A 12,803-nucleotide genomic window follows, 5' to 3' on the forward strand; every position below is an offset into this window, starting at 1 on the left:
AAGTAGGAGATGTTATTGCCATTTTACAAAGCGCTGTTAACTGAGTTATACTTACTCCATTAAATGACAGAGTAAGATAACCTGTTTACGGTGCAGACGTGACAGTAGCATTAATCTGAGTTTTGACTTAATCGAGTTATAATCACAACACCAGAGCAAACTCAGTGTGTGCTTCTACATAGTTGGTTTATTTCCCTCTTTTTGCTGATTGTGGCTTCTTTAAAATGCAGCTTTACTCACTTCAGAGTGGCAACGTTCATTTATTCATGCGAGTTCAGCACAAGCTACAAACAGTGACCAGAGACTGTTTAAATCATAGATGTGGTCTTGGTGACGTTACCAATAGTATTTGGTAACAGTTTGGCATTTTAACATTGGGGTTCTATGGGGATTGACTCGCTTTTGGAGGAAGCCTCAAGTGGCCATCTGAGGAACTGCAGCGTTTAGCTCTTGAGCGAGAAGCTAATGAGGAATGCTCTCCTGGTAACACTGAAGCGTAATAAAGGCAAACGCTCAGCAGGTGACATCACTCAAAGGCATAGAGGAAATCAGTGGGGTTGTGCGTAAACCTGGATATACACAAATACAAAGAAAAACAATATCTCCCCCAAACATTTTTTGTGTTGAAGTTTTTTTTTGTCATTGATTTATTCATCCTGCAAACTTCTTAATGGAATAATTAAGAATAATTTCTCTATATTCATGTCATTACATGGACTAGTGCAGAGCCTGTTCAGAAGGAGTTTGCTCAGAACGGTCCGATCGCTTGGCCTCCGGTATTGCTGCTTGCAGCTTTCTTGAGAACCGCTCATCCAAACAATTTGACACTCGACACTGCGCTCCCTGCCACGACATACTTGCATGCACTAGCAATGCTGGAGTATACTCATTAGGGTGCAAAAGCTCAAAGGATCATCGACGGAGAGTGAGCTTTGAGATGTAATCCGATGAACGTTCAGGAGAAGACAGACAGACAAACATCATTTCAGTCAGATTGGGATGAAAATAACAACAAACTTTATAGTGATAATCGGAGATATGGATCAACACCAAAACCTAACTTCTAGCTCCTTGCCCCAAAGTGAATGTGTCCACCAAGTTTCATGGAAATCTGTTGATGACTTTTTGAGATGTGCTCCTAGCAGACGGACAGACAGACAAAGTAACTGTCAGGCACAAACATCGCATCCTTGGCAGAGGTAAGAAAACTCTTCAGAAGTATGAAAGCAGGATCACTGCTATCACCTTATCAGCAGCGTGCAAACTGTAGCTTCCCCTCGTCTCCTCACAAGTAAAACTCTCGGGTATAGTAACTCCAGCACAAGTTATGGATTGTAGGACGAGGCCCAGTGAGGCGGACCTTAGTACTGACACTTAATGTCAGCGCCTTTTACCCAAACTGCATGTGTGACACATCTAATAAAACAATCGAACACAAGTAGGCAACAACAGAAAATCACAAGATCACACTCTTCTGCCAAAGGTTAAATCTGTCGCTCTGACGAACCATGATCCTGTTTTGATAGCACGAGCCAACTTGTGAATGACGGCACTAAACCAAGGCTGACTTCCGCACAACTGCACCAAACAGTGATTAATAGCTGCTTACGGGTAAGCCTATTCTCCAATTCTGAGGCTGTTCTCGGCCGTTATTGACTGTTGTGCCCGATGAGACTCGTCCATTATTGCTGTGGGATTATGATAAGGAGTGATCGATTCACCCCTCTGTGCTGTGGATGTCAGATTGATTAAGTGACTCAGACCTGAGATGATGGTGTAGCCGATGCCTCTCGGTCGGCCGAGATCCTGGTCAATGGCCGTTATCTTCCTCACCTCGTATCCCTGCAGAGACACACACACACACACACACAAAGCATACTGTGTAAGCTGCATGCAATCTTTACAGTCGCATCTTTCAGCATTTCTACAGTAGGCCATCACAGTTAACAGCTATCGGCTAATGAAATAATTAGATTCCTATATTACTGGTTTTGCCCCTTCATTATATTGTAAAACTAATTCGATTTTTGGCCTTAAAGATGGACGACCCCAAATAGTTGATCTCAGGAGCCGGATTCGACTGTCAATCTCACTATATATATATATATAGGGTGCTGAATGTCTTGCCGACATATGCCGAGTATAGAAAGCCTTTTATTCTCCCCCCCCCCCCCCCCCCCCCCCCACACTACCCTAGAAGGGGGTAATGGGATTAGGGCAGAAAGTTGTATTTACAAGCAAGCAGGCTAACTAAGTGACTGGTTCTCTGTCTGTCTATCCATTTCAGTACTACGGACAGCGCACCACCTACACATATACACACACACACACACACACACATACACGTACACACACACACACACACACACACACACACAAAAAACAGCGCTGTCCATTATTCTGAAAAAAACAGCTCAGCGATGGGAAAATGTATCTCAGTCAAATGTATATCGGACAATAGTTTTGTTGTTTTTGCTATTTTTCAAGTAAAGATCGTGAATGAGCACCTTTCTCCCACAAACACAAAATGACTCTGAAATGTAGGAGCACTGTATTTCCAATGCTGTAAATGTAAAAACAATCTGGAAAATTGGAACAAAGGGGCAAAGAGCACGAGGGCAGAATAATCAAACTATCTTTTTCATTATGGAGTGTTTTATTGTCTTTCATTGGGGTTTATCTCTCCTTTCAGTCCACAACTCGCCAAAAACCACAGTATGACAGGGGGGGAGTAAGAAAGAGAAAACTGTTTGAAAAGTCTTTGATCCGCTGAGCTTTCTCAGCCTTCGTGCCTCAATCAGACACGGTGGTGATACTTAAAAACCCCTGTGCTGCAGTGAGCGATGGAGAGACCTTCCCTACTTCCAAATTGTCTTCCTTCTCTCCTCCCACCCTCCTTTGCTCCCTTCCTTCTCCCCCTTCGATCACTCACTCACGCAAGCTGCCTGCCATTGATCCTGCAAATTGTGTCTAAGGCGTGTTTATGCTCCATTTCTGCCAAAGCATCTCCTGTCATTGATCAATTACAGCAGAATCAATTACAAGCCTTTTAGAGAGACTGATTCACACCAATCAAATAGCAGAGAGGGAAACGCTCAGAGGATTTAGGGAAAGATTACAGCGTGCACTTTGTCAGCACGACTAAAGTGACATCAAACCAACAGATGGGACCCTTCACAGGAGTTCTGCGCGTCACTTTTTATTTTAACTACGCACACAGAGGTTAGGCGGAGAAAAAGGAAAACTTTGAGGAGCTTTGAGAATGTCGCGAGGAGAAACCCTCACGGAGTATAGCAGATCCAAACGTTTCCTCGTCAAAATTCCACGTCAGCTCATGTCCGTGTGACCGTCCTTGCCGAAAGTAAAACCGAGGCTTCAGAACGGAAATAAGAGACGAGCGAGGGGAGGAAGTGATGCTGAAGTAATGTGAGCAATATTCTCGAGCTGTCCACACAAGTGGAATATGTTCAATCAACCATCGAAGATACAATCCCCCCCCTCCCCTCCTGCAAACATATAGAGACACACACGAAGACACGCACACACACACACCTGCACATCTCCCCAAACCAAAGCCATCGCCTGCTCTCCCCCTCTTCATCCTTTCATTTCGAGCTATACAGTACAGTGCATTACCCACCAACCCATTCTCCTTTTCCTTCTTTCCCCTCAATGATTTGACAGCCAAATTGTGTTTGTCCTAGAAGAAGCTGAAACGTCAGTCCAAGCAGCATGGATTCACAGGTCTAACAGCTGAAAACCTTGCCCTGTGATTTCATCTGTAAAAAAATAAAAAAATCTTTTACTCCTTTGTCAAAGTTTTCTACGGATGACGGGTTGATTGTTTCTCTGTGTCTGTCTTCCTCTTTTTTCCCCAGCCAAACAGGAACTGAGAGGGACAGAGGCAGAACTATTGTGGGGGGGGGGGGGGGGGGGGTTGTATGTGTTTGAGTGTGTGTGCACTCACACCTTTGAGAAATGACCTATGACAGGGATCCAAGTTTGATATCCCTTTACGTGTAAATGTCATGGGCCTTGAGAACAGTTAACTCGTTCAGTCACTGTACGCCCTCGGCTTATCACCGCCCAACACTGCCTAATGGAAATGACACATGCCTGTTGGAATAGCACATGAGGGCTTCGGAAGTGTGTGTGTGTGTGTGTGTAATGCCTGCATCTCTGCCTTTCTGTCTCACTTTAAGCACTGTTGTTATCCTGTCTGTATCTGTTGTGGGGTCAGAGGGGCTCGCTAACAGATCTTGATTGCGCGCCTGCCGTGACCTCCTCTTCCAGCGGTGCAGTAATGGGATTACGCAGTGCCCCCTACCGTCAGAGGCAGGAGCTACACCACTCCAAGGCAGTATTACTGAGGCTTAACGCTGCTCAGCTGCTGTGAGAAGTGCGGAATCCATTCGCCAATGTCAACTTGTGATCCAACGTAATGGCGCTCCTTTTTAATTCTCTCCGCTTTATTCCGTCACCGAATTTCTTCCTCTCTCCTTTCACCCCAACATCTCTCTCTATTTCTCCCCCCTCCTCTTCCTCCTGTTGTGACCTTCCCGGTGACAGTTGATGAATCAGAGAGTCAGGGAGACACCGGGCGTCGACTCCGTCACGCCCCGTTAATATGCATGCAAATGTAGCACTTGACATTTCTACTACAGCACGATGCGATGCGAGGGATGTGCTGGTGGGAGGACTGACTGGGAGGCGGGGGGGGGGGGGGGGGGGGGGGCAGAATGAAACTGATAGAGAGAGAGAGAACAGAAATAAGGACGGACAGCATTATGCCCCTGTGTGTAATTCCCTCTCTACGAGTGGAAACATCAATAGCTGGACCATTAGCCACCTGGGAACCGAGTTTAGAGGGCTGAGTCAGGGGAGTGAACATAATGGTGTACAGGGAAACAGACACTCAGTGTATTAGACGCCCATTACAAAGCTACTTGCGATAAAGACAAAAAGGTAAGGTCATGGTGAGACTCCCCTGCTTAGCGCTTCGTACTATACAAGGACTTCATACTTCACACGCATGCAGCAGTATGAGCACATGAAGGTAGCATGGTGAGATAAATCCTATAGCCCCTGTGGCCTTTGCTCGAGGCCTCACATCCCTGAAGCAGGACTGTAAATCTCCCGCGGTAATTACAGTCTCCAACACTTGCTGCGCTGTATGTCGGAGCCCGGGGCAGAGTTTGGGTGGGCTTCTGGAGGTGAGATAGCTTGCCTTGATAATAACTCAGGCATCGGTTTCTAACCACATTTCCCCCTACACCTGCTCCAAACCCCTCCTGAATAAACAAAGAGTGTGAACATGGGGCAGGAGGAGCTGGGGATGAGCAATGAGGTGACAAATAAGTTGGCAACAGAGAGGGATGGGAGAGCAAGAGACGGACAGATTACAGGGTTTCACATAGAGGCTGAATGAATGGGCTGGCTGTGGCAGTGTGATGGCAGCTGGGATCGTATTACTGACCAGGGGAATGTCCTCCTCGATGTTGGTACTGTAGGGCAGATTGGTGAAGATGGGGTCCATGTCCTGGACATCAGTGATGGTAATAGCTAAGTTGGCCAGCCGGGACAGAGGTCTCACTTTGTCTTGATCCTGACAGACACAGAGGCAAAAGTTTGGTACGTGCATGTGTTTTTTACGCTCACTTAGACGGGACATTTCTGTTATGTGCGCTGACCGTGGCGTTGACAGTGAGCTGGTACGCTGAAGTCGTCTCGTAGTCCAGCGGTTTGATGATGGTGACGGTGCCTCGGGCCCCGTCGATGGAGAAGAAAGGAGAGGGAGGCTGGAAGGAGAAGAGAACACTGCCTCCAGTGCCCTGGTCTGGATCTGTGGCGTTCACCATGAATACTGATCTGCCCACCAGTGTGTTCTGAAAGACACATTCAAGCAGACACAGACACACACACACACACACACACACACAGTGTCAATGTTACAGTAAGAAATATTAAAGAAAGATACCAATATACTGCTGCTGAAGTAGAGACTAAACTTATGACCTTTATGCGGTTTATACAGAAGCCTTATCTAACCACATAGCCACAATTTAATTTAGATATCATTTTTGGGACACAGTGTCCTAGTTGTGATTGTGAATGTGCATATTCTTCCCCCGCGGCAACTCTCCCAAATCATGACTGCAAACAACAAAGTATTCTGGGTCGCTGTGGATGAATAAAAGCAATGGTTAACATGGCCGCTTTGATCACTCGTGATTGGTTACTGGCCAAAGGGTTGACTCAATTCTCCAGTGGCTCCCAATGGCAAATTGTAGAGCACAAACAATATGTTTATGTTTACCATACTGGATACCAAATGAACAAAAGAGGATAAAGATTAAACACAGCCGACTCCAACTGCCTAAGACGTTTGATATTTGTCTCTAAGACACTTTAATATAAAGTGTCTTTGAGAATTATGAAAAGCGCTCAATAAATAAAATGTATTATTATTAAAGGTATAGTTTCTAGCTGAATGAAAACGCATTCATTCATTCAAAGTCATTCCCTCACTGGGCTGGGCTGTGTGTCAGAGCAGCAGCATCAGAGACACAAAACCCTTGGACCACACTGCAGCTCTATGAGGCTCTCACACTAACATTTCCATTCAAAAGCTTGAAAGAAGGCTGAGGTGAAACCAATGTCGCTATCTCGTCCTACAAACTTCACTGGATCCCCAAAATGACACGTGGAAGAAATTATAATGATTTTAATTTGGAGCAGAACTTCTTTCATCGCTTCCTGTTTTTGACATCTCAGTTAGACAGAATGTCTGTTGCAGCTTCACATTGTGACTTCCTCTGATAAAACAGATGGCACTCGAGCACCTTCAGTGACTTTGGGATACCCTATTGTCTTTGGTATTTGTCACAGCGTCTTGTAAATACAAGCCTTGCCTATCTGTGTTTCTTGCTAAAATTGTCTTTGGTATCTAAAATCGAAGAGTTAAGAAATATCAACAGGGCAGAAAGGCAGCACAATATCAGAGCACTGTTTGTCTTCGTTCTTGTCAGTGTTGAAACCTGGTGAGGGGAAAAGAGGAGGCCATATAAAGAAACCCAAGGTATTGCAGAACAGCTGGTCTGTAAGTTTGAGCAAAATCCTCATTAATTGGAATTTTATCTCAAAACAGCCACACACACACACACAATTAAAAAGAAACGAGAATGCCGACAGATACGAGAAAAGAAAAAAAGGTTGTGCGAGAAGACCGGAGGTATTCCAGCTCGATTACTGGAAAGAAACGCTTGTTCTCTCCCTCTCCCTCTCTCTCACACACTCACCTGTGCCCACTCACACAGCGCAGAGTGTGTGGCCTTGTTTACTGCCGGGGGAGAGCGTGGCCACATGGGGGAGGTCATGGCGTTGAGCTTAGCTGGGCCCTGAGCCAAAGCTGAAGTGACACAGTAAGAGAGCAGTTGACCCCACGGTCTGTCGGCGCAGGTGTCAGGGGAGTGTGGCGGTGTACACGTACATACATGCTTCCATGTGCTGTGTCAGAGTCTATAAAACTGTCTGTGTTTGTATGCGAGTGCTCGGCTTAGGGCATGTGTATGTTTGCATCAACATGTGGGATGAGACGGTGTCTGTGGCTACATGTGTGTGTGTGTGTGTGTCTTAAGACCTGTTGACCCACTGTACTCTCAAGGACAGGGGGGCCACCACCGAGGTAACACAGCAACATAACAGGAAGATAAGGCCAACTGCCTCTGCTGCACATTCACTTCACTCAGTCTCCCTGCTTCTGCCGTTCCCCTCGCTTGATTCCTTTAACTGTCTCAGCAACTGGTCTCAACACACGCATGAGCACTGCTGGAAACTGGTCAGTCCGTCTAATCAGAATAAGCCAGGCAGCCACATGGGAATTGAGGGACAGGGGGAGGAGAGAGCTCCAAGTGGTGTAGCTGCGGGGGGAAGACGAGGAGAGCAACCGATATCACAGGGTTCAGTTTCTTAACCATGAAGTTGAAACCCCTGATGTCTGATGTGTGCAGACAGTGTCGTGGGTCATTTCGGAGTCTGAATTAGGACTGCATGTTAGGGTTTTTCTTGCCCGTTTAGTTCTGAAGTGCGTAACTTCATAACCTCCAACACCCATTTTTGAGTTAAGCGCTTTTTATTGCTGTTTCTCCAACTATAAAGAAAAGCAGCGGCCGTGGTGCGACAGAAGCAGACAAGGAAGTAGGAAGCCACTCTTATTGTCGAAGCAAAACACCTCTTGCAGGGAAATGAATAATAATAACCAAAAACAACAACAGGACTAAACGATCTCTTTGGTAAGTCTGTCAGTTTGCACTGTTCTGCTGTGCTCAGGTCACTGAACGATTCAACAGCAGCACCGATAGTGTAACTGAAGTAAGCACAGGCGGCAACCTCCCGTTCTGGAAATTGAAGGCAATCTGGAAGTGAACTTGTATTCTTACGAAAGGCCGTCAGGGGGCGGCGACTCTGGTTGCATAAAGAAGTCTGACCGTATAGAGGTCTGAGAAAATGACCCTACTTGTCACTTGATTTATTACCTCAGTAAACATTGTAAATATGAGTTTATGGTCTCAATCTCTATTTTCAGGTATTCTTCGATACAGCATGATGTTCATTTCGTAAATTATGGTCACATTTAGAGTCAAATAGACCATAAAGTAGGGTATGCTTTAGGGCGGGGCAACCTTCTGATTGACAGGTCGCCACCACAGTGTTGTCCGGTCTGGGAGCTTTCCGTTTTTTTTTTTAGTTTTTACAACTTTAACCCTTTCACAGTGTGTTTTCAGTTCATGAAAGTTAATTGTAATCTTTTTGGTCCTTTACAAATCTCTTATTCAGCGTTCGATTTCACTGAGCTCCACCCTGTCGTGTTACTTCTGGTTGCAAAAAAACAAGACGGCAACAGCAAGAGCCTAAGTGACTACGTCCACTTCTTGTGAGCAAACCTCAACGATAGAACGTTGGAACAGTTACTAATCCACTCCCCCGCAACAATAATTTCACTTGAATAAACATCTAAGCTGCATGTCTCTGATATATTTATCATGCTTGTCAAGTAGTCTGCTTATGAGAGAACGGGAAACACCTGTACAAGGTACCCCACCGCCTGCAGCATGAAACTGGAGCACAGGCACTTAATAAATGGATAAAAATACACAAAATCAAACTCTGGGTGAATGGATCAAATATTCCTGCTTGTGCTTGTTTGTGTGTTTGTGTGTGTACATTTGTGTCTGGCATGTTTTCCTGCTTTATAAACTTTGCTTTGATGTCAAGGAGGCAGTTTGATAGTTGCGCATTAGATGTGTGTGTGTGTGTGTGTGTGTGTGTGTGTGTACACATCTTTTTGGAAAGAGGATGAGATCTGGATGTGTGTGGAGGAAGTGTGTGATATGACGTATCCGTTTCCTCCCTTAAAGCATGCCGGTTTCTATCTCTCTCTACACAGCAGCCTGTGAAACAATGAATCATAAACACCTCCCAGTGAAAAATGCCACAAGGTTCAGTAAATAACGTCACGCTTTCAAATAAATAAACACACACACTGGTCTCGATCTGCCAGATTTGACAGTACCGCGGTGTTCGGAGCGGTTCAAGCAACAGCAGTACAAAGCTTTACTGAGAAGCACAGATGACCAACTCTCAAAAGTCTGCCAGTGTGCTGCCGGTGTGCTACGTCAGAGGTGAGCACACTTGGCCGTGTGCAGGTGGAGATCATCTTTGAGCTGCCGTTAGACTCTGGAGGCTCGGATGCCTGCTAACAGATCCACAACACAACCATTACCCGTTCACCTTGTTCATTCTCATCTTGTTTTCCCTTTATCCCCCTGAAAGGCTTTGAAGGTCAGAACGCTCCATTTGGATAAGTGGTGCATTTCAATATTAAGAGAAAAGCAATAAAGCAAGCTATTAAAGTAGTCATAGCTCATCAGCTACTCGTGATGAATTTCTCTGCATTCCAGCAGTCTGCTACTAACTACTACAACAACAACAACAACTACAACAACAACAGCAGAGAGCTCACCACACCCTGTCTGGCAATCAGAGAGCTAAGAGCCTTCAGACATATCGTCTTCTGCTTGGCCTTTTGTCCCTTCCATTGGATCTCAATAGCCTCGCCATTAGTCCATTGATTGGACCCGTGTGATGTAGATTACAAGTCAATGTGGGTGACCAGGCACAAAATGCAAGGCAGTGAATCCTTTGGTTTTTATGATCCTATAAGACGGTCCAATTACTTCTCCATAAACGAGTCGCACAATAAACAATGCCCAGCAAGGCTTGGCGAGACCAGTGGCAGCTAAACTGGGAACCACTGCATGCTAGCTGAGAAGCACTGTACGTGTCACCATCCATTTCTTCACAAGTGCAAAAGCCAGTTGGTTAGCCACGGCTCATATTACTACATGTATGCCTTGACAGTGCCTTGTAGCTTTTGAGTAAATGGGGGCTATTTCCGACGGGAAGCAGAATGTAAAGTGGGGAGACAGTTGGCGAGGGATGAAGAGAGTTCCCTGCTGCGTCTTATCTGAAGTGCACTGCAGGAAATCACCCTCTTCTCCCTCTGAGAGCTGCTACTTATTGAAGGAGAGGAGGAGGAGAGACGTACTGTAGAGTACACAGAGATTGAAACGAAGAGCATACTGTATTTATTTGGAGATTATTCAGACCTCTTGTTGTAAACCTGATTAAGGATTCATTCAAATGTTGCCATTAATTCACTTTCAATACTTCCTAATAATGATGCAATATACATTTCTGTAAATATCTTAATGCTGAAATACAAAATTGACCAAAGTATTCAGACCCTTGGCTAGTATGCTGCCAGTTGATTTTTGTTGATCCTCTTATTTGATCATCGTTGAATCATCATTAAAAACCATGTGTGAGAAATGTAGTAGACTGGACATGCGTTACAGGCACATACCTTTATATGTCTCCCTATAGTTCCCAGTACAAGAAACACCCGAAAGCCCTGAAGTCCAAGGAACTCTCAGTAGAGGTCCAAGACTTGTGTTGAGGAACAGATCCATGAAGAGTGTGAGAAATTATTAATCAACAAAAGCTCGCAGGAGCACAGGTGGCATCAGTGTGTAAAGGACGAAATGTGGAAACGTCATGATTCTACCGAGAGCCCGCCCTATAGCCAAAGTCAGGAAATGGGCAACTAGGATATTGGTCTGGCAACGGCCACTCAAAACAGAGTTCCCAAGTTTCTCAGCAAAAGATGGCAGAGCCCATCAGAGGGACCGGCATCTCTGCTGCATTTCATCAATCAGACGGTTGAGATGGAAGCCACTTCAGACGTAACGCATAACGTCCCAGCAGACGTTTGCCAAACGGCACTTAAAACACTGACAGCATGAGAGAAAAGCTTCTCTGGTGTGAGGAGACAAAATGGGTAATGTTTTGGCCTGAATGCCACGTTCCACATCATGCCACCATACAGTGCAGCTGGTGAGAGCCACAGTTCAGTTCATTAAATGGCTAATACAAGTGCCATTCCAGCGAAGCATGGTGCTTTACTGCTTTGCTGTGGGGATGGATTCTCCTCAGGGGCAGACAAAGAACACACTCAACCAAAAGTCCATGTTTTAGGACATGAAGTCAGGCTGAACTGGCTTCAGAGGAAGTCTGAATGTCCTTGAGTGGCTCCCACGGTGAACCCCAACGAAAAAGACCACTGATGCACTCTGTTAACATTGGCAGAGCTTGATGGATAAGCAAGGAAGAATGGGATTATGAAAAAGGGATAGCTCGGAAGACTAACACAGAAGCTAGAACTGCTGCAGATGGTGGTTCTACAAAGTAATAATCAAAGGGTTTGAACACAATTTGTATCTACTGTAGATGTTTCAGTTGTCCATTTAACTCTGTCTCGATGAAGTCATATTTAAAAGGAGTCTGATTACTTATCAAACTGCAGGCACAAGAATGTCAGAAAGAAAACCTACAGAGTACAAATTGTTCAGAGATTGAGAAAAACAAAGACAGAGGACGACAGAGGATGAAAGAAGAGAAAGAGAGCGAGAGCACAGACATGAGCATATGAAAGTGAACGACTGTCACTAACAGCCATGAGACATCGGAAGTCCCTATTTGCTTTTAACTGCACCTCGGCTGGGTCGAAGGCAGCAGCGGAGTGCTGGTCTCCTGTGGGCCAAATTTCAGGTTTACATGACTTCTGGGGCCCTGGAGAGTCCACGGCTGCCAAGACCCCAAGACTACATGTCCCAGCTCCTCTCTGGGACCTTGAGGGATGACAGGGCATGAAGTCCACTGCGGGCTGCAGCTTTAAGTGTAATGGACTCCAGTGGTTAAACGTCAGCTCTCTCCTCTAGGGAGTCCTCGAGGGAGTCGTCGCAACAGTGTGTGATGATACTCCGTCCAACAACAACTGTTTCAGTCATTTCTCCAGTATGAAGGGAAACAATGCTCTTCAGGTGCACAAGCTAAAAGCCCCAAAATACAAAAAAAAAAATGAAATAACAATAATAGTCATTATCAGACTGAATGTGAAAGATTGAGGGTTTATGAATAGCATTGGTAGCATGTCGCTGTTACCCATTCAAATAAAATAGACAGCTAAAGTAATCTCTACTTTCCCTTCTCGATTGGTCTCGATCAGCTATGGAATTTATGCCATAATGCCTGTACTTTTCTGTGTGGAGGATAAACATGGTTCTATCACAGCTGGTTAGTATTCTTCTATTTATCTGTTCAGTACATTTTGACGATCAAACTCTGACTATGTTAAATCATCACCCAGAAAATGACGTGAAACTGTCCTAAGTGCTATTTCAGAT

General features: G+C 45.2%; 1 protein-coding gene across 3 annotated transcripts in view; it reads right to left on the reverse strand.

Moving 5' to 3' along the window:
* Positions 1-12,803, reverse strand: part of cdh23 (cadherin-related 23) — a 139,168-nt gene that overhangs the window by 86,251 nt on the left and 40,114 nt on the right. For all 3 annotated transcript variants that reach the window (XM_076076534.1, XM_076076535.1, XM_076076536.1), the window contains 3 exons: positions 5,691-5,885; positions 5,477-5,605; positions 1,764-1,842 (listed from right to left, as the gene is read on the reverse strand). In XM_076076534.1, the coding sequence (XP_075932649.1) occupies positions 1,764-1,842; positions 5,477-5,605; positions 5,691-5,885 (403 nt within the window). The remainder of the gene's footprint in view (positions 1-1,763; positions 1,843-5,476; positions 5,606-5,690; positions 5,886-12,803) is intronic.

This window comes from Anarhichas minor, unplaced genomic scaffold (genome assembly GCF_050575085.1).
Source record: "Anarhichas minor isolate MPS153535 unplaced genomic scaffold, ASM5057508v1 ptg000058l, whole genome shotgun sequence".
In the NCBI taxonomy this organism is placed as follows: domain Eukaryota; kingdom Metazoa; phylum Chordata; class Actinopteri; order Perciformes; family Anarhichadidae; genus Anarhichas; species Anarhichas minor.